Source organism: Ranitomeya imitator, chromosome 2 (assembly GCF_032444005.1).
Source record: "Ranitomeya imitator isolate aRanImi1 chromosome 2, aRanImi1.pri, whole genome shotgun sequence".
Classification (NCBI taxonomy): Eukaryota; Metazoa; Chordata; class Amphibia; order Anura; family Dendrobatidae; genus Ranitomeya; species Ranitomeya imitator.
Window position 1 is genome coordinate 320,077,985 of NC_091283.1, and position 23,254 is coordinate 320,101,238.

Sequence of the window (23,254 nt, forward strand, 5' to 3'; positions counted from 1 at the left end):
TATTTTGTCTTGTTTCTTCCTCTTAAATTCTGGGTGATTCAGGTTTTGGATGCAGGCATGGATTTGCAGGGGTTATTTTCTCGTGTGGATCAGCTTGCTGCAAGAGTACAGAGTATTCAAGATTATGTTGTTCAGACTCCGGCCTTAGAGCCTAGAATTCCTACTCCGGATTTGTTTTACGGGGATAGCTCTAAGTTTTTGAACTTTAAAAATAACTACAAATTGTTTTTTGCTCTGAAACCCCGTTCCTCTGGTGATCCCATTCAGCAAGTTAAGATAGTTATTTCTCTGCTGCGTGGTGACCCTCAGGACTGGGCATTCTCTCTTGAGTCAGGGAATCCGGCATTGCTTAATGTAGATGCATTTTTTCAATTGCTCGGATTATTGTATGATGAACCTAACTCTGTAGAGCATGCTGAGAAAACACTGTTGGCCCTGTGTCAGGGTCAGGAAGCGGCAGAATTATACTGCCAGAAATTTAGAAAATGGTCTGTGCTCACTAAATGGAATGAGGATGCTCTGGCAGCAATTTTCAGAAAGGGTCTTTCTGAAGCACTTAAAGATGTTATGGTGGGGTTTCCCACGCCTGTTGGTTTGAGCGATTCTATGTCTCTGGCCATTCAGATTGATCGGCGCCTGCGCGAACGCAAAGTGGTGCATCATATGGCAGTGTCCTCTGAGCAGAGTCCTGAGCCCATGCAAGGTGATAGGATTTTGACTAGAGCGGAACAGAGGGAATACAGACGTCAGAATGGGCTGTGTTTTTACTGTGGGGATTCTGCTCATGCTATTTCTGATTGCCCTAAGCGTATTAAGAGGGTCACTAGATCTGTTACCATTAGTACTGTGCAGCCTAAGTTTCTCCTGTCTGTGACCCTGATTTGCTCATTGTCATCTTTTTCTGTCATGGCATTTGTGGATTCAGGCGCTGCTCTGAACTTAATGGACTTAGAATTCGCTAGGCGCTGTGGTTTTCCTTTGCAGCCTTTGCAGAGTCCCATACCCTTGAGGGGTATTAATGCTACACCATTGGCCAAGAATAAACCTCAGTATTGGACTCAGCTGACTATGTGCATGGCTCGTGCACATCAGGAAGATTGCCGTTTTCTGGTGTTGCATAATTTACATGATGTTGTTGTACTGGGTTTTCCATGGTTACAAGTACACAATCCAGTGCTGGATTGGAAATCAATGTCTGTGACTAGTTGGGGTTGTCAAGGGGTACATAGTGACGTTCCTTTAATGTCAATTTCCTCTTCCCCCTCTTCTGATGTTCCTGAATTTTTGCCAGATTTCCAGGATGTATTCGATGTGCCCAAGTCCAGTTCCCTTCCTCCACATAGGGACTGTGATTGTGCTATTGACTTGATTCCTGGCTGTAAGTTCCCTAAGGGCCGACTTTTCAATCTGTCTGTGCCAGAGCATGCCGCCATGCGGAGCTATGTTAAGGAGTCTTTGGTGAAGGGGCATATTTGGCCTTCTTCGTCACCATTGGGAGCGGGATTCTTCTTTGTTGCCAAGAAGGATGGTTCCTTAAGACCCTGTATTGATTATCGCCTTCTTAATAAGATCACGGTCAAATTCCAATACCCTTTACCTTTGCTCTCTGATCTGTTTGCTAGGATTAAGGGGGCTAGTTGGTTTACCAAGATTGACCTTCGAGGGGCATATAATCTTGTTCGTATTAAACAGGGTGACGAATGGAAAACTGCATTTAATACGCCCGAAGGTCATTTTGAATACCTAGTGATGCCTTTCGGGCTTTCTAATGCCCCTTCTGTATTTCAGTCCTTTATACATGATATTTTCCGCAATTATCTTGACAAATACTTGATTGTGTATTTGGATGATATTTTAATTTTTTCCGATGTTTGGGAGTCTCATGTGAAGCAGGTCAGGATGGTATTCCAGATCCTTCGTGATAATGCTCTATTTGTGAAGGGGTCTAAGTGCCTATTTGGAGTTCAGAAGGTCTCTTTTTTGGGGGTTTATTTTTTCTCCTTCGTCTATAGAAATGGATCCTGTTAAGGTCCAAGCCATTCATGACTGGATTCAACCCACATCTGTGAAGAGCCTTCAGAAATTTTTGGGCTTTGCTAATTTTTATCGCCGTTTCATTGCCAACTTCTCTAGTGTGGTTAAACCCCTGACCAATTTGACGAAGAAAGGCGCTGATGTGACGAATTGGTCCTCTGCGGCTGTTGAGGCCTTTCGGGAGCTTAAACGCCGATTTACTTCTGCCCCTGTGTTGCGTCAGCCGGATGTTTCTCTTCCTTTTCAGGTTGAGGTTGACGCTTCTGAGATTGGGGCAGGGGCCGTTTTGTCACAGAGGAATTCTGATGGTTCCTTGATGAAGCCATGTGCCTTCTTTTCCCGGAAGTTTTCGCCTGCGGAACGAAATTATGATGTCGGCAATCGGGAGTTGTTGGCTATGAAGTGGGCATTTGAGGAGTGGCGATATTGGCTTGAGGGAGCCAAGCACCGCATTGTGGTCTTGACCGATCATAAGAATCTGATTTACCTTGAGTCGGCCAAGCGGCTGAACCCTAGACAGGCTCGGTGGTCCCTGTTTTTCTCCCGTTTTGATTTTGTGGTCTCATATCTTTCAGGATCTAAGAATGTTAAGGCGGATGCCCTCTCTAGAAGTTTTTTGCCTGATTCCCCTGGAGTCCTTGAGCCGGTTGGTATTCTTAAGGAAGGGGTGATTCGGTCTGCCATCTCCCCTGATTTGCGGCGGGCGCTTCAGGAATTTCAGGCTAATAAACCTGACCGCTGTCCTGTAGGGAAGCTGTTTGTTCCTGATAGATGGACAAGTAAGGTAATTTCTGAGGTCCATTGTTCTGTGTTGGCCGGTCACCCTGGGATTTTTGGTACCAGAGATTTGGTTGCTAGGTCCTTTTGGTGGCCTTCCTTGTCGCGGGATGTGCGTTCTTTTGTGCAGTCCTGTGGGACTTGTGCCCGGGCTAAGCCTTGCTGTTCCCGCACTAGTGGGTTGCTTTTGCCTTTGCCCATTCTGGAGAGGCATTGGACGCCTATTTCCATGGATTTTATTTCGGATCTTCCTGTGTCCCAGAGCATGTCTGTTATCTGGGTGGTTTGTGACCGGTTCTCTAAAATGGTCCATTTGGTACCTTTGCCTAAATTGCCTTCCTCCTCTGATTTGGTTCCATTGTTTTTTCAACATGTGGTTCGTTTGCATGGCATTCAGTAGAATATTGTGTCTGACAGAGGTTCCCAGTTTGTTTCCAGGTTTTGGCGGGCCTTTTAACATAGTAACATAGTAACATAGTTAGTAAGGCCGAAAAAAGACATTTGTCCATCCAGTTCAGCCTATATTCCATCATAGTAAATTCCCAGATCTACGTCCTTCTACAGAACCTAATAATTGTATGATACAATATTGTTCTGCTCCAGGAAGACATCCAGGCCTCTCTTGAACCCCTCGACTGAGTTCGCCATCACCACCTCCTCAGGCAAGCAATTCCAGATTCTCACTGCCCTAACAGTAAAGAATCCTCTTCTATGTTGGTAGAAAAACCTTCTCTCCTCCAGACGCAAAGAATGCCCCCTTGTGCCCGTCACCTTCCTTGGTATAAACAGATCCTCAGCGAGATATTTGTATTGTCCCCTTATATACTTATACATGGTTATTAGATCGCCCCTCAGTCGTCTTTTTTCTAGACTAAATAATCCTAATTTCGCTAATCTATCTGGGTATTGTAGTTCTCCCATCCCCTTTATTAATTTTGTTGCCCTCCTTTGTACTCTCTCTAGTTCCATTATATCCTTCCTGAGCACCGGTGCCCAAAACTGGACACAGTACTCCATGTGCGGTCTAACTAGGGATTTGTACAGAGGCAGTATAATGCTCTCATCATGTGTATCCAGACCTCTTTTAATGCACCCCATGATCCTGTTTGCCTTGGCACTGGCTGCTCCAGGTAAGTTTATCATTAACTAGGATCCCCAAGTCCTTCTCCCTGTCAGATTTACCCAGTGGTTTCCCATTCAGTGTGTAATGGTGATATTGATTCCTTCTTCCCATGTGTATAACCTTACATTTATCATTGTTAAACCTCATCTGCCACCTTTCAGCCCAAGTTTCCAACTTATCCAGATCCATCTGTAGCAGAATACTATCTTCTCTTGTATTAACTGCTTTACATAGTTTTGTATCATCTGCAAATATCGATATTTTACTGTGTAAACCTTCTACCAGATAATTAATGAATATGTTGAAGAGAACAGGTCCCAATACTGACCCCTGCGGTACCCCACTGGTCACAGCGACCCAGTTAGAGACTATACCATTTATAACCACCCTCTGCTTTCTATCACTAAGCCAGTTACTAACCCATTTACACACATTTTCCCCCAGACCAAGCATTCTCATTTTGTGTACCAACCTCTTGTGCGGCACGGTATCAAACGCTTTGGAAAAATCGAGATATACCACGTCCAATGACTCACTGTGGTCCAGCCTATAGCTTACCTCTTCATAAAAACTGATTAGATTGGTTTGACAGGAGCGATTTCTCATAAACCCATGCTGATATGGAGTTAAACAGTTATTCTCATTGAGATAATCCAGAATAACATCCCTCAGAAACCCTTCAAATATTTTACAAACAATAGAGGTTAGACTTACTGGCCTATAATTTCCAGGTTCACTTTTAGAGCCCTTTTTGAATATTGGCACCACATTTGCTATGCGCCAGTCCTGCGGAACAGACCCTGTCGCCATAGAGTCCCTAAAAATAAGAAATAGTGGTTTATCTATTACATTACTTAGTTCTCTTAGTACTCGTGGGTGTATGCCATCCGGACCCGGAGATTTATCTATTTTAATCTTATTTAGCCGGTTTCGCACCTCTTCTTGGGTTAGATTGGTGACCCTTAATATAGGGTTTTCATTGTTTCTTGGGATTTCACCTAGCATTTCCTTTTCCACCGTGAATACCGTGGAGAAGAAGGTGTTTAATATGTTAGCTTTTTCCTCGTCATCTACAACCATTCTTTCCTCACTATTTTTTAAGGGGCCTACATTTTCAGTTTTTATTCTTTTACTTTTACTTTTTGTGCTAGGATTTGTATTGATTTGTCTTTTTCTTCGGTGTTCCATCCTCAGACAAATGGCCAAACTGAGCGAACTAATCAAACCTTGGAAACCTATTTGAGATGCTTTGTGTTTGCTGATCAGGATGATTGGGTGACTTTTTTGCCGTTGGCCGAGTTTGCCCTTAATAATCGGGGCAGTTCGGCTACTTTGGTTTTGCCTTTCTTTTGTAATTTTGGTTTCCATCCTCGTTTTTCTTCAGGGCAGGTTGAGCCTTCTGATTGTCCTGGTGTGGATTCTGTGATGGACAGGTTACAGCAGATTTGGACTCATGTGGTGGACAATTTGACGTTGTCCCAGGAAAAGGCTCAGCGTTTTGCTAACCACCGTCGGTGTGTTGGTCCTCGGCTTCGTGTAGGGGATTTGGTCTGGTTGTCCTCTCGACATGTTCCTATGAAGGTTTCTTCCCCTAAGTTCAAGCCTCGGTTTATTGGTCCTTATAAGATTTCTGAGATTATCAATCCTGTGTCTTTTCGTTTGGCCCTTCCTGCCTCTTTTGCCATCCACAATGTTTTCCATAGATCTTTGTTGCGGAGATATGTGGTGCCCGTTGTTCCATCTGTTGATCCTCCTGCCCCGGTGTTGGTTGAGGGGGAGTTGGAATATGTGGTTGAGAAAATTTTGGATTCTCGTTTTTCGAGGCGGAAGCTTCAGTATCTTGTCAAGTGGAAGGGTTATGGCCAGGAGGATAATTCTTGGGTAGTTGCCTCCGATGTTCATGCCGCCGATTTGGTTCGTGCTTTTCATTTGGCTCGTCCTGATCGGCCTGGGGGCTCTGGTGAGGGTTGTGAATTCCGCTCTTGGGCTCCCTCCGGTGGTTGTAAGTAGCATTTTTGTGAGTTCTGCTCTTGGGCTCCCTACTGTGGTTTTGAGTGGTATGGCTGCTTCTTGGATTTAGCTTCTGCAGCTGTTTTCACTGATCGTCTTCTTGGCTCGGCTATATTAGTCTGGCCTTATCTCTCAATGCCAGTTGTCAATTGTTCCTGCCTGGAGTCATTGCTCTTAGCTTTGCTGAGCTGGTCAGAGTGTCAGGAAATCCTAAGTCCTTGCTTGTCTTTTTGCAGTTCACTTGTTGTGGACTTTGTTTATCAGCATTTTGTTGTTTTTGCTCTTTTGTCCAGCTTATCAATAGGGATCTATTCAGCTAAGCTGGAAGCTCTGGGCAGCAGAGTTTGCCCTCCACACATTTAGTCAGGTGTGGAGATTTTTGCATTTCTCTGCGGTGGACTTTTTCTAGTTTTTTTTACTGACCGCACAGTGCTCTGTTCTGTACTTTTTCTATCTAGCTAGAAGTGGCCTCCTGTGCTAAATCTTGTTTCATACTACGTATGTCATTTCCTTCTCCTCTCACAGTCATTACATGTGGGGGGCTGTCTGTCCTTTGGGGATTTTCTCTGAGGCAAGATAGTTTTCCTGCTTCTGTCTTTAGGGGTAGTTAGCTCTTAGGCTGTGACGAGATGCCTAGGCAGAGTTAGGAGCATCCCACGGCTACTTCTAGTGTTGTGTTGAGCTTATGGACTGCAGTCAGTATAGCTACCACCTGCTCAGAGCTAGTCACATGTCGCTCCTTAATCACCAGATCATAACACTTCGGGCGTATTAAACGCAGTTTTCCATTCATCACCCTGCTTAATACGAACAAGATTATATGCCCCCCGAAGGTCAATCTTCGTAAACCAACTAGCTCCCTTAATCCTAGCAAACAAATTGGTAAGCAAAGGTAAAGGGTATTGAAACTTGACCGAGATTTTATTCAAGAAGCGATAATCAATACAGGGTCTCAAGGAACCATCTTTTTTAGCAACAAAAAAGAACCCCGCTCCCAACGGTGAAGATGGCCGAATATGCCCTTTCTCCAAAGACTCCTTAATATAGTTCCGCATGGTGGTATGTTCAGGCACAGACAGGTTGAAAAGTCGACCCTTAGGAAACTTACAGGCTGGAATCAAGTCAATAGCACAATCGCAGTCCCTGTGCGGTGGAAGGAAACTGGACTTGGGCTCATCGAATACATCCTGAAAATCAGACAAAAACTCTGGAATTTCAGAAGAGGAAGAAGAAGAGATTGACATCAAAGGAACATCATTATGAACCCCCTGACAACCCCATCTAGTCACAGACATGGACTTCCAATCCAACACAGGATTATGTACCTGCAACCACGGAAAACCCAGCACGATAGCATCATGCAAATTATGCAACACCAGAAATCGACAATCTTACTGATGGGCTGACGCCATGCGCACGGTCACCTGTGTCCAAAACTGGGGCTTATTTTTAGCCAAGGGTGTAGCATCAATTCCCGTTAAAGGAATAAGGTTCTGCAAAGGCTGCAAGGGAAAACCACAACGCCTGGCAAACTCAAAGTCCAATAAGTTCAAGGCGGCGCCTGAATCCACAAACGCCATGACAGAAAATGATGACAATGAGCAGATCAAGGACACAGATAACAGAAATTTAGGTTGTACAGTACTGATGGTAAATGAACTAGCGATCCTCTTCGTCCGCTTAGGGCAGACTGAAATGGCATGAGAAGCGTCGCCACAATAATAACACAACCTATTCTGACGTCTGAATCCTTGTCATTCCGTTTTAGACAGAATCCTATCACACTGCATTGGCTCAGGAGTCTGCTCTGAGAACAACGCCACAGCGTGCACAGTTCTGCGCTCCCGTAAGCGCCGGTCAATCTGAATGGCCAGAGACATAGAATCACTCAGACCGGAAGGCGTGGGAAACCCCACCATAACACCTTTAACGGATTCAGAAAGACCCTTTCTGAAAATTGTCGCCAAAGCATCATTATTCCATTTAGTCAACACAGACCATTTTCTGAATTTCTGACAATACAATTCTGCCGCCTCTTGACCCTGAGACAGGGCCAACAAGGTCTTCTCAGCTTGATCCACCGAATTAGGTTCATCATATAATAATCCTAAAGCCTGAAAGAAGGAGTTTACATTAAGCAAAGCCGGATTCCCAGATTCCAGGGAAAACGCCCAATCCTGCGGTTCGCCACGCAGCAGGGAGATGACGATTTTAACCTGCTGAATGGAATCACCAGAGGATCGAGTTCTCAGAGCAAAAAATAGTTTACAGTTGTTTTTAAAACTCAAAAATTTGGACCTGTCTCCAAAAAACAAATCAGGAGTAGGAATCTTCGGCTCTAAAACAGGAGTTTGAACAATATAATCAGAAATACCCTGTACCCTAGCAGCAAGCTGTTCTACACGAGAAACCCAGAGATAGAGGGAAGAGAAGATAAAGCAGACTGAAGAAAAAAAATGGCACAACACCTTTCTTCCCTTCTTCTGAGATGCATTTAACTCATTATGGGCCAGTTGTACTGTTATGATCCAGTGACCTTGGAGCAGCATGAAAACTTTCACTGGAGTAGGTGGTAACTATACTGACCGCAAATCCTGATCTTAACACCGCAACTAGAAGTATCCGTGGGGTGTACCTAACAAACCCTAGACACCTCGTCACAGCCGGAGGACTAAATACCCCTAAAGATGGAAATAGGAATACTACCTTGCCTCAGAGCAGAACCCCAAAGGATAGGCAGCCCCCCACAAATATTGGCTGTGAGTAGGAGAGGAAAGACACACACATTCAGAAAACAGGATTTAGCACAAGAGGCCACTCTAGCTAAAATAGGAAAGGATAGGACAGAGTTCTGTGCAGTTAGTATTAAAACCCTTCCAAAAATATCCACAGCAGATTATACAAAAAATTCCTCCATCTAACTAAAGACGTGGAACGTATATCTGCAACTCCAGAGACTACTAAACTCAGAGCAGGAATACAACAGCTTGTGTGCCATAGAAAAAGAAACAGACACTTATCTTTGCTGAATTGGCAGCCAAGCAGGAGAAGCCAGACAGAGATCCAACACTTCCCAAGAAACATTGACAACTGGCAAGGACTAATGAGTCCTGCAAACCTAAATATCCCAGTCAGAACTGCAATCAGCAGATACACCTGTCCAGGACTGCCGCCCAGGGACAACTGCATTACCACCTACAACCACCGGAGGGAGCCCAAAAGCAGAATTCACAACACATAATGCATATAATAGTGTTGATATTATTGCTGATAATGCCCATAATATTGTGGCTATTGGGAGGCTTAGAAAAAAAATTGCATCCAGCAAAATGTCACCAGCGGCGCCTGTGCAGTAGCATCTATCTCTTACTTATAGATGCTACAGCCGAGGTGCCGCCATCTCCTGTGACATTTTGCTGCATGTATTTTTTCTTCTAAGCCTCACGATATTATAGGCATTATCAACAATAATATCAACACTATTATATGCATTATGTAAAAATGGGCGGCAGGTCAGTGAGGGATCATCGACCTGTCATAAGCCAATACAGATGCATATGTAATCAGATCACGTAAAGCCCCGCCCACAGCCCCGCCTCAAAGTACGAGAATCTCATTAACTGAAAACTACAAATACAGATTAAACAAAACCACAAGACAGATTTCATCACCAGGTATTGTAATCAGTATAACGGCACCGACCTGACAGTGTCTGCAGGTCACTGAGCACAATCCTGCTGACAAGTTCCCTTCAAGACATCTCTGCTCTGCACTATTATACACAGTTCTCTTTAAATGTGTAATATATCTTCTTAGGGGTATCCTTTCTCCTTGTGGAGAGTGACATGGCATCTCTGGCTTGTCAAGGTAAGGAGGCTTATTCGCCATGCAACGCTCCTCTGGGAAATTAAATATGCAAATTGCCTCTTCTGAGAAAAAGAGGACTTAAACTCTATAGCGCCACCTATTGGAAGTAGCGATCCTACAAGTCACATCAACTCTTTAACGAGTCGTGCAATATGACTTAGGATTAAAGCCAAATCAGTATCTCAATTCGCAGACACGGAGTTTCGGGCTGTTGGCCCTCATCAGTGCGAAGCATGAGAACTGATTTGGCTAGGTGAGAAGCTCTGGACTGGGGTCTAAGGGGTATCGTTTCTCCTTGTGGAGAGTGACATACCATCTCTGGCTTGTCAAGGTAAGGAGGCTTATTCGCCATGCACTACTTCCTACTTCCAATAGGTGGCGCTATAGAGTTTAAGTCCTCTTTTTCTCAGAAGAGGCAATTTGCATATATAATATTTCTTCTTGAAACTCATCTGACAGAAAATATTGGAGCTTACGATAGTTTAGATTGTGAAGTCACCGAGCCCAGTGCTCTACTTACCCCAGAGAGGTTTCACCACTAGCTACTCATTTATTACAGATGGAGACTGTTCAGTTTGAGCATTTCAGTAGATGTTATTGTCTATAGTCACAGTTTTTGATTGCAGTAGTGTCCAAAATGCTCTGATTTAACCTCTTCCCGCAGCCAGTTTTGTGTTTTTAATCAGGCCCCATTTTTACAATCTGATATGTCACTTTATGTGATGATAACTGTGGAATTCTTCACAAAGGATAATAGAAAACAAATGGATCTTACAAAATATTTTCCAACTTCTCACAATACGCTACATACGATTGTACACTACTCTCTGGGCACATGGCAGTGTTCAGAAGGGATGGAGCGCCATTTAGCTGTTTGAATGCAGATCTAGCTGGAATAGTTTGCAGACACAATGTATTGGAGGCACTGTTCGTGGTCAACTGGCAGCTCAAAAGATCTCCACCATGAACATGCTTGGCACTATCTTCTCTGCTTTCCATATCCCAAGGATTGCCTTGCTCATCGCCCTTTAACACCATTACATGGATCTGGACTTACACTAGGACCTGTAGGCTTGAACAATGGTGTTACCTGCAATTCTTTGGTATTAAATGGCAAGAAGAATAGTCAGGTAGCTGGGTCAGAACCAGAAGGACAGAATACAGAATCAGAAGACACAAGAGTAGTCAGTAAACAAGCCACGGACACAACAGTAAACAAATACACAAGCCGCAAGCTGAGCACAGAGGACTGAACCAGAGAAGAACAAAGCTGGTTCTGGCAGATTCCAGCCCTGTACTTTCTGCTTTAGTAGGGTGTGGTACTTTCCAATTGGCTGAAGTATGGAGCAGATTACTCCAGCTGGACAGCAGGAACAGATCCCAGATGAGATTGGATACACCATATGCAGAAGCCCTAATATGACTAATTGACAGAAAACCAGAATAGTCGAAATCCTCATAAAGTGATTCCATTTTATAAACTAATTCACTGAGGATTATAATCTATACATATGTGGTCAAAATTGTTGGTACCTCTTATTTAATGACAGAAAAACCCACAATTGTCACAGAAATAACTTGAATCTGACAAAAGAAATAAAAAATAAAAAAAATCTATGAAAATGAACAAATCAAATTCAGACATTGCTTTTCAACCATTTTTCCACAGAATTAAAAAATAAAAGTCATGAAATAGGCCTGGACAGAAATGATGGTACCTCTGAAACTAATGTGACAAAAGGGACATGTTAAATCGCGGTGTGTCCTCTAACTAGCATCACAGGTGTCTACAATCTTGGAATCAGCGAGTGGCCTGTGTATAAGTCACTCGCTGTGCTGTTTAGTGACATGGTGTGTATCACACTCAACATGGACCAGAGGAAGCAAAGGAAAGAGTTGTCCCAGGAGATTAGAAAAAAAATTAAAGACAAACTTGTTAAAGGTAAATTTTATAAGTCCATCTCCAAGTTGCTTGATGTTCCTGTGACTATAGTTGCCCATATTATTCAGAAATATAAGATCCATGGGACTGTAGCCAACCTCCCTGAACATGGTTGCAGGAGGAAAATTGATGGCAAATCAAAGAGACAAATAATACGAATGGTAACAAAACAGCCCAGATAATCTTCTAAACAGATTAAAGGTGAACTTCAAGCTCAAGGAACATCAGTGTCAGATTGCACCATCCGTCATTGCATGAGCCAAAGTGGACTTAATGGGAGATAACCAAGGAGGACACCATAGTTGAAAAAAAATCATAAAAAAGCCAGACTGGAATTTGCTAACTACATGTTGACAAGCCACAAAACTTCTATGTCATCTGTCCTATGGACAGATGAGACAAAAATGGAACTTTTTGGCAAGGCACGTCAGCTCTATGTTCACAGACGGAAAAATGAAGCCTAACAAGAAAAGAACATTGTTCCTACTGTGAAACATAGATGTGGCTAGGTTATCTTCTGGTCTGCTTTGCTGCATCTGGCACAGGGTGTCTAGAATCTGTGCAGGATACAATGAGATCTCAAAACTATCAAAGGATTCTAGAGAGAAATATGCTGTAAAGTGTCAGAAAGCTTGGTCTCAGTCGCAGGTCATAGGTCTTGCAACAGGATAATGACCCAAAACACACAGCTACTGTAAAAACACCCACGAATGGCTAAGAGGGAAACATTGGACTATGATGAAGTGGTAAACATAGCCTGGAGGTGTCCCCAAATATTAAAACATTACCTTTAATCAATTATTAAAAGGACAAATATCACAAACAAACCAAATAAAGTGCTTGTGCAAACCAGTGCTCATTAAATATGGCTTGGTCTCACCACTGTTGATGGACAAAAGATCCCGGCCTCTTTCTGGAATTACCTCCCCGAGAGATGGATCCACACAAGGAAAAAGGGGAATATATATGGGGACAGAGACATAAGCGGTATGTAATGATTTCCTAGACTCCCTGGTCGTGCCCCAGTATTGCTCCTGTCCTAACAAGGACAGCCCCAAGTGGACCCTATAGTGATACCTCCAATGATATGGGGCCAAATACTCCCATAGTGAGTATTGGGGCCTGTCCTTGGTAGGTCACGTGCAATACTGAAGCACGACAAGATCATTATACCAGAACAGTACTTCCGGTGTCAGGCGCAGGTAAGGTGACGTCAGATCCGGGGGAGGGGGCATCTCGGCGTGTGTTCCACCTTGTGCGCAAAAAAGCTCATGGCACTCGTAGATTGTTATCCAGCGCTTCTTCTGGTGGTAAGAGAGCGCCGGAGTGAATCCCTGGAGAATATTTGGCGGCAGGACACAGAAGTTCATGGGGTCCGTGCTAGCAGGCTGCTGCAAAGACTAAGGGTGAGTGCAGCAGATGCGGCTATATCCCTTATTTGTGTGGGAGATCACATATTTATAATGGCATTCCTCCACAGAAGATATGGAGAACAGAAATGAGGAGACGGGGGTAAGTGCGCAGAGTACATATATATACGCCTGCACACACACTGAGCCGTTCTTATTCTTATATTTAGGATAAAGAGGCCTCAATGTCTCAACGGGACGTGTACAGTCCGGGCCCGGCTCGTAAGAGACCAAGAAGGGATCCAGAACAAGAAGATCAGGATGGTTCATCAGAAGCGGAATCAGAATACAGAGGTTCTGATCAAGAAGGAGAATTGCCAATGGAAGAACAGGAAGGGAAAAGGTATTACTTTCCAATCGAAGAGACAGAAGAGCTGGTCCAGGCGGTCAGACGTACTATGCAAATGAAGGAAGATCCACGTCCGAGATCTAGACAAGACCAGATGTTTGGAGGGCTCACATATCAGGAACGGACAGTGTTCCCGGTGAGTGAGCATATTTGTCAGATGATATCACAAGAATGGAAAGATGCGGAACGAAGATTGGTAATGTCCAGAGAGTTTAAAAACCATCTCCTGTTCGATCCAGAAGAGATCAAGAAATTGGAAGAAATTCCTAAAGTGGATGTCCCTATAGCCAAGGTGGCAAAGAAAACATCCATACCTTTTGAGGATTCATCTAGTCTCAAGGATGCAATGGATCGCAAGGCGGATATCCTTTTACGTCGAGCCTGGGAGACTTCAGCAGCTTTAATAAAGACTAACATCGCAGCCACGTCCGTAGCAAGATCCATGTTCCTGTGGATGGAACAATTGGAAGAACATTTAATTAATAAAACTCCACGGGCGGATATAATTGCTTCTGTGCCTATCATTAAGTCAGCCACGGCCTTTATGGTGGACACATCGGCTGAATCTGTTAGATTTGCGGCTAGGAATAGCTCCTTGTCCAATGCAACCTGAAGGGCTATTTGGCTTAGATCTTGGTTGGGGGATAATGCATCCAAAAATAAATTATGTGCCATTCCATTCACAGGTTCCAGAATATTTGGTCAGGCTTTAGATGACATTCTAGAGTCAGCAGCTGACAGTAAAAAAGGGTTCCCTGAGGATAAACCCAGGAAATTTCAGCCCTTTCGGAGGAGGCCTCTTACCCCCCCTCCCCTCCGCAGGCAACCGGAGTATAGAGAGCAATGGAGATCAGGTAGAGGATCCTTCAGGGGTTCCTACGCTCAGAACAGAAGGGGAAGAAATTCCTTGTTCGGTTCAGGCTATAGACCAAGGAAACAATGACGCCATAGGTATAGGCGGGAGACTAAGCCTCTTTCTAAAACACTGGAGTCGGATCTCAGACAACTGTTATGTCCTCAAGATAATCTCAGAGGGTTACAGAATAGAGTTAATTTCCCACGTACCGCAAAGGTGTATCGCACCAACATTGGTAGCTACAAATTCCCCTATGTTCACAGACCTTCAAAATCTGTTAGACTCCGGGGTCATAGTTCGGGTTCCTGCTCCAGAAATAGCCACAGGTCACTATTCCTCACTATTTTCAATTCCAAAACCGTCAGGGGAATCCTGTACAATAATAAATTTGAAACCTCTGAACGTATTCGTCAAATACAAACGATTCAGAATGGAGTCAATCAGGTCAACCATTCACCTTTTAAACAAGGATTCGGTAATGTGCACTCTCGATCTGAAGAGTGCGTTTTATCAGGTTCCGATACATCCCTCTTCTCAGGAGCTACTGAGATTCTCGGTGAGATTCCCGGACCAAACCTGCCAATTCCAATTTCAATGCCTCCCATTCGGTCTAGCATCTGCCCCAAGAATTTTCACGAAATTGGTAGCAGAGGTGGTGGCTTTCCTAAGAAATCAAGGAATAACAGTAATTCCATACTTGGACGATTTTCTGGTTGTGGCACGAACAAAGGACATTCTGCTGCAACACAGAGATCGGGTCATAGCAGTATTGCAACAACTAGGATGGGTGGTCAATCGGGAAAAATCACATCTAAGGCCAGAATCCCGGAAAATATTTCTAGGAGTACTCTTGGATTCTACAACCAGACAATCCTTCTTACCAAGGGACAAACGAACCTCAATAAAGAAGATGATTTTAGAGTTCCAAAGAAGTCCAGTTACGATAAGAGCGGCCATGAAGGTCTTGGGGAAGATGACGGCTTGCATCCCGTGTGTCTGATGGGCTCAGGCTCACTCAAGACCATTACAAGAATAAGTACTCACGGTATGGGATCGGCGTCGTTCGTCATTAGACAAGAAGCTACAGCTATCAATGGAGGTAAGAAGATCACTACGATGGTGGACCAAGGACTGCAATCTAAAAAAGGGCGTCCCTTGGATATCAACCCCTTGTGTGGTAATCACCACGGACGTAAGTCAGTGGGGATGGGGAGCGCACTTGGGAGGAAGATTCTTTCAGGACAAATGGCCCAAAGAGATCAGTCAGATGTCATCAAATTACAGAGAATTATACGCAGTTTGGGTAGCTCTCAGAAGAAACCGTTCATGCCTAAAGGACAAACATGTAAAAGTCCTATCCGACAATGTGACAGCGGTATCCTTTTTGAGACATCAAGGAGGTGCCAGACACAAAGCGTTTCAGGATCTAGCGCAAAGAATATTTGCCTGGGCAGAAGACGTGGTCCTGTCTATAACAGCATCTAGAAGGATCACAAAACATACTAGCCGACTATCTAAGCAGAAGAAAAGTTTGTCCAACCGAATGGGAACTAAATCAAGAAATGTTCCAAATACTTTGCCACCGTTGGGGAACTCCCAGGATAGACTTATTTGCCACAAGGAAAAATTCAAAGGTGCCCAGATTTTATTCCCTCAACCCTTTAGACATGCCGGAAGCAGTCGACGCCTTAAGTCAAACATGAAACGAACCTCTGTCTTATGCGTTTCCACCAATAGCACTTATTCCAGTAGTGCTCAGGAAGATTCAAGAAGACCAGGCAACAATACTGACGATTGTACCATTTTGGCCAAAGAGAAGTTGGTTCCCATTGTTGGGAGCCATGACGACGGAAGACCCTATCAAACTCCCGTTATGGAAGGATATCATCCATCAGGGGCCCGTTCTACACCAAGACCCAGAGAGATTACATCTATCAGCATGGATCCTGAGAGGGACATCTTGAAATCCAGAGGTCTTTCAGATGAAGTAATTACAACCATCCAGGCTAGTAGGAAACCTGTGACCTCAGCCATCTACCACAAGATCTGGAAAAAAATTTGTATGGAAAGTGGCAGGTCGGCCGTGATTCCGGGAGCCTTAGATGTTCCTAGAGTCTTAAATTTTTTACAGGCGGGCTTTAACTTGGGGCTCAGGCCAAGTACGATTAAAGTCCAAATCTCGGCCCTCAGTACTTTCTTGGATTATCCATTGGCCTCCCACCCCTGGATAATTAGATTTCTAAAAGCCATCCAGAGATTACGACCTACTTTAAGACAGTTAGCTCCTACATGGGACTTAAATCTGGTCCTCAGGGCTCTATGTAAAGATCCTTATACTCTTGAGGAGGACATGCCCATTTCAATACGTACCTGGAAGACGGCCTTCCTAGTAGCGATTACAACAGCTAAATGCGTAGGGGAAATTCAGGCCCTATCAATTAAGGATCCATATCTTCAGGTCCGAGAGGACCATATAATTCTAAAATTAGATCCAGCTTTTATCCCTAAAATAGCCTCAGCTAAAAATCGAGATCAGGAAATAATTTTACCTTCCTTTTGTTAGAACCCTTCTAATGAAAAAGAACAGGCTTTACACTCCCTTGATGTTAGGCAGGCAGTATTAAACTATCTAGAGGTCACTAGCTCCTGGAGGAAAGATTCTAATCTTTTTATTCTATTTGGGGGTAAGAATAAAGGTAAAAAAGCTTCCAAGGCCTCAATAGCTAGATGGATCACGACTATAATTTCAAAAGCCTACTTATCAGAAGGGATAGCTTGCCCGACAGGGATTAAAGCACACTCTAATAGGGTTGTTTCAGCATCATGGGCTGAGCGAGCAGGAGCATCCCTAGATGAGATTTGCAAGGCCGCAACTGGGGCCAGGGTAAACACGTTCTGTAAGCACTATAAACTAGATGTAGTAGCAGCTCAGCAGACGTCTTATGGGAGAAAAGTTCTCCAATCAGTTGTCCCACCCTAAACAAGGTTTTTCTTTGGTATTCTCCAATGTGCTGTCAGGGGGACATCCTGGAAAATGGGTATTATACCTACCGATAATTCGGTTTCCAGGAGTCCATCCTGACAGCACCGTTATTTCCCCCCCTATGTATATATGCTGTAATATGTTTGGTTAATAAAGTTTTCAAAAGTATATCTATCCATGGTGTGGTACTTGTCAAAACACTGAGGGAAAGGGGGTGGAGTGGGACCTTTTAACCTCTTGTGTTTTATTTCCTGTCCCTGCAAGGAGGAGGAGGATGTCCTCCAATGTGCTGTCAGGATGGACTCCTGGAAACCGAATTATCGGTAGGTATAATACCCATTTTTAGGGACCACATCACATTTGAAGTGAGTTTGGGGGGTCAATATGACAGAAAAGTGACACCATTCTAAAAACTGTACCCCTCAACATGCTCAAAACCACACTCAAGAAGTTTATTAACCCTTCAGATACTTCACAGGAATGAATGGAATTTGGAAGGAAAAAATAAAACATTTTCTTTTTTCACAAAATTTTTTCTTTAGACCTAATTTTTTTTACTTTCATAAAGGTAACAGGAGAAAATAAACTATACATTTTGTTTTGAAATTTCTCCTGGGCATGCCAATACCCCATATGTGAGGGAAATCTACTGTTTGGGTGCACGGCAGAGTTCGGAAGGGAAGGAGCGCCATTTGACTTTTTGAATGTAAGATATGTTGGAATAATTTGCCATGTCGTGTTTGGAGAGCCCCTGCTGTGCCTAAACAGTAGAAACCCCCCAGAAGTGACACCATTTTGGAAACTAGACCCGTTAGGGAACTTATCTGGATGTGTATTGAGCACCATGAACCTGCAGATGCTTCACAGAAGTTTATAATATAGAGCCGTGGAAATAAAAAAATAAGATTTTTCACAAATCATTTTAGCTCCATATTTTGCATTTTCGTAAGGGTAACAGGAGAAATTTCTCCATACAATTTGTTCGGCAATTTCTCCTGAACACGCCGATACCCCATATGTGAGGGAATACTACTATTTGGGTGCATGGCAGAGCTTGGAATGGAAGGAGTGCCATATTGGACAGCAGATTTTGCTGGAATTGTTTGTGGGTGACATGTCACCTTGTCAGAGCCCCTGATGTATCTAAACAGTGGAAACACCCAACAAATGACCACATTTTGGAAACTAGACCCCCCAACGAACTTATCTAGATGTGTGGTGGGCACTTTGAACCCCCAAGTCCTTCACAGAAGTTAATTACGTAGAGCCGTGAAAATAAAAATCATATTTTTCACAAAAAATGATCTTTTTGCCCTTATTTTTTTTTCCAAAGGGTAGCAGGAGAAATTGGATGCCAAAATTTGTTGTGCAATTTGTCTTGAGTATACTGACATCCCATATGTGGGGGTAAACCACTGTTTGGGCGCATGGTAGAGCTCGGAAGGGAGGAAGCGCCATATTGGAGAGCAGATTTTGCTGGAATTGTTTTTCACATGTTACATTGTCAGAGCCCCTGAGGTGCCAGAACAGCATAAGCCCCCAAAAGTGACTGCATTTTACAAAATACTTCCCTGAATTAATTCTTCTAGTGGTGCAGTGAGCATACTGACACCACAGCTGTTCCAGAGAAAATTATACCATTGGGCAGTGAGGAAAAATGTATAACATTTTAACCACTAAAATGTTGTTTTAACCCAAGATTTTACATTGGAAAATAGATAGATAGGTAAATGGTCACTACACCCATAGATGAATTTGCAGAAGGGTGTCATTTCCAAAATGGGGTCAATTCAGGGGGCATTCTGCTGTTATGGCGCTTTGGAGAGCCACTAAGTGCCAGAGCAACAGAATCCCTCCTGAAGTGACCCCATTGTGGACCAGAATCGCTGCTCATTTCTGAGCTATCACTGTCACTGCTACTAAAGCCCTCAAAACCCACATCGCCATCTGACACTGCACTTTCTTTGCCGTCAGAACATAAAAGTGCATAAAGTCACTTCACAAAGAAAACAGCTGACCGCACCACCAGCTCTGCACTCTGCAAACACTCCGGCTCCTCAGCGTGAGCTGGCCAGCTGATATCGGGTGCCGGCTCCAGAAGGAATGCTGACATAAATCACATAAATTAGAAAAGCAGCCGCACTCACCAATCTTCAGTGCAGGAATTTCTTTATTGCATGGTTATCTTCACGGCACGGGGGTGTTTACACAAAAGGAAGGAGTGTGGAAGCTAAACGACGGCCGTTTCGCACTGCTACGACGCTTCAACGGGTTTATGAGTGGACGGACATGACGCCCGGAGTTATATGCAAGAAGAGCACACCTCCCTGCCCCACTCCGCCCACTCACGGTACAAATATATAAAGTGTTATTGGTACTATGAGCCATGATTGTTAAAGTGAAATCCAATGTGATGTATACTCAGTATCTTTGTTTTTAAATGTTTTTATATATTTGTACCGTGAGTGGGTGGAGTGGGGCAGGGAGGTGTGCTCTTCTTGCATATAACTCCGGGCGTCACGTCCGTCCACTCATAAACCCGTTGAAGCGTCGTAGCAGCGTGAAACGGCCGTCGTTTAGCTTCCACACTTCTTTTGTGTAAACACCCCCGTGCCGTGAAGATAACCATGCAATAAAGAAATTCCTGCACTGAAGATTGGTGAGTGCGGCTGCTTTTCTTCCTTATGTGATAAAAGTGCATAAGCCTCCTCTGCACTATATTACTGGCGGGCCATTCTATTCGTTTTTTTTTTTTTTCTGGAAATAGAAAACTCTGACTTGACCAAATTATTGGAGAGACAATTGAGAAGCCTAGTTATTTAGCCTAACCCTAACTTTAGCCTAACAGTAACGCTAACACTAACAGTAGCCCTAACTTTAGCCTAGTAGTAACACTAACCATAACAGTAACCCTAACTTTAGCCCCAACACCAACCCTAACTATAGCACTAACCCTAACCTGCCTTATCTGTTTTTTTTTTACTTTATAACAAGATCGCTGACTGACACAGCTGTTGCAAGCAGCACTTGTAACACTGTTTCTCTAATTTCTCGCTCACAGGAGATCTGAGGAGAAACAGCATCTTTATGAGGCAGATCGCCCAGGAAAGTTTGTTTCTACAAACAACTTTCCTAGTGATTTGTCTCATTGGCTGGTGTGACGCTGATGTCTTCAGGACCTGAACCAATCAGGTCTCGATGAGGTCGGGGGTCACAGTAAGCGTTGGGCGCCGGAATCCCCTCATTATAAGGTATATAGGGGTCCTGATGAGCACAAAACCACCGACCGTAGACAAATGTCGGCGCTGCACAAAGCCCTGCTAGCGCTGACGTTTATCTACCGTTAACAGTCACGAAGCGGTTACGTTAAGGGTACCACCATTTCTGTCCAGGCCTATTTCATGAGTTTTATTTATTTTTTTAAATTCTGTGGAAGCATGGTTGAAAAGCAATGTCTGACTTTCATTTGTTTATTTTCATAGATCTTTTATTATTACTTTTGTCAGATTCAAGTTATTTCTGTGACCATTGTGGGCTTTTCTGTCATTAAACAAGGGGTACCAATAATTTAGACCACATGTGTAGAAGGAATTAGTATTTTGATTCCACAGCCACTTTCTGGAAATTAGCACGAAGTGGATGTGAAAATTACACATTTGTCATTTTCTTACCCAGCACATAGTGCCCAGATTGTGCTCCAGGAGACGCACACCGCAAATTAAGTGGATTCTTCTCACTACAATATTGCTAAACATTGGGATCCTAAATGTTGTTTGAGCACACTGCAAGACTCAGAAGTGAGAGTGGATTTTGCTGGATTGGTTTATAGACACGCTGTTGCTTTTCAACAGCCTTTCAGCTACTAGTAGTGTGAGAACCTCTGTTTTTTCATTGACAGATGATGGACCTGAGTGAGGTCTTGTTTTTTGTGAGATTAGAATTGGCATTATTTTCACCTACATAACTTTGATTGGTTTCTTTTTATTCGATATTTGGGAGGCAGAATGAACAAACAGTTGAACACCACACACTACTGGTTCATCCAACAAGGTTTTCTTTTAGACTGTGAACTGTCATTGTCTTGGTAAATAATTAAAGTTTTTCTCATAGTTTGCCATTTTTATGGACAGTTTAAGTTGAAATGTTCAAAAATATAAAACTCAATGATATTTTTAAAAAAAAATAATAATTGTTTTTTATCTTAGCAGATGACTGTACCAGGAGATCAGAGGGACAGCTGACATCTTCAATTTTTAAATCTGATGATCCTGAGATCCTACAAGATACAACTGAAGTGAATGCCATTAGTCTAGATATACCATCATCCATTCACAGCAAAGATCTATCATCTGATCCTATGAAACAGGTCCCATCTTCTGATTCATTACTGACTACTAAGGAAAATCAAATTCACAAAAGAGGCATTAAAAAACAAACTGCTCCTAAAGCAAATAACTCATTTTCATGTTCAGAATGTGGGAAATGTTTTGACAGGAAATCAAATTTTGTTACTCACCATAGAACTCACACAGGGGAGCAGCCTTTTTCCTGTTCAGAATGTGGGAAATGTTTTGCACGTAAATCACATTTTGTTATCCACCAGAGAACTCACACAGGAGTGAAGCCTTTTTTCTGTTCAGAATGTGGGAAATGTTTTACTCAGAATTCACATCTTGTTACACATGAGAGAACTCACACAAGAGAGAAGCCATATTCATGTTTAGAATGTGGGAAATGTTTTAGATGGAAAATAAATCTTGATAGCCATCAAAGAACCCACACCGGGGAGAAGCCCTTTTCCTGTTCAGAATGTGGAAAATGTTTTAGCCAGAAATGGTATGTTGTTTGTCACCAGAGAACTCACACAGGGGAGAAGCCATTTTCCTGCTCAGAATGTGAGAAATGTTTTAACCAGAAATCATATTTGGTTAGTCACCAGAGAACTCACACAGGGCATTAGCCTTTTTCATTTTCTTAACTTGGGAACTATTTTACTTGGAAATCAACTGTTAATAAAAATCAGAGACGTCACATAGGGGAGAAGCCTTTTTTATGTTCATAATGTTCGAATAGTTTTAACCAAAAATGAATGAGACTAGACAAAAAAAAAACTGAAATCACGCATCATGTTATCCGAAACAGTCAGAAAACCAGCCACATATTGGCAGATCCCAGACCTCAAACTATATACTTCGTAAGTTTATAATACACTCCAGTGTCAGGAATAGATGGTATGTGAAAATACAGTATAATTCTTGTGATTTTTCTCCTATAGGGACTGCCCTAGTTTGGTATTGTAACAGCTGTTAATTAGTAATGCAGACAAATTGTCCTAGACTAAACTCCATTTTCAGATGGCCCAATATGTACCACTCAGGGAAATTTACCTGCTCCAAAGATCAATAGTAGCTTCCAATGGCCATGCTGCGGTCTGTCATGGAATGAGTCCAATATCGTTATAAAGACTAGGGATGTGTGCAATCATAATGTCTGGAAGATCTGTGCCATTATTTAGTATGAATATTATCTCTGAAAGTTAAGTGTTAGTTAAGTGTTCCCTGAGCGGTATATACTATATTTTCCCATACTTCTATGCCTGACACTGGAGTGGCTTATAAACTTATGAAGTATATAGTTTGAGGTCTGGGGTTTGCCAATATGTGGCTAGTTTTCTGACTGTTTCGGATAACATGATACATGACTTTAGGGTTTTCTTCGTCTAGTCCCGCTTGAATATAGTTCAATGTGAAATAGTCCGATGAATCAAATGAATATTCATTTCTCTTAAGTAGCTGCACACATGACCGACGGCAGCAGCAGGAAGCCGGTGGCTGACACTGCGCACTAATGAAGAGCAATGAATACTCACTGATCTCTGTGCGCACAATCCCGGCGAGTATTAGG

The 23,254-nt window shown here is 43.1% G+C and overlaps 1 protein-coding gene across 3 annotated transcripts in view; it reads left to right on the plus strand.

Moving 5' to 3' along the window:
* Positions 1 to 22,381, plus strand: part of LOC138663487 (gastrula zinc finger protein XlCGF17.1-like) — a 100,074-nt gene extending 77,693 nt beyond the window's left edge. For 2 of the 3 annotated variants that reach the window (XM_069749725.1, XM_069749726.1), the window contains one exon: positions 21,556 to 22,381. In XM_069749725.1, coding sequence (XP_069605826.1) covers positions 21,556 to 22,310 — 755 coding nt within the window. In that variant the 3' untranslated portion in view covers positions 22,311 to 22,381. The remainder of the gene's footprint in view (positions 1 to 21,555) is intronic. The other variant, XM_069749727.1, reaches the window with a different exon arrangement.
* The last annotated feature ends 873 nt before the right edge of the window (positions 22,382 to 23,254 follow it).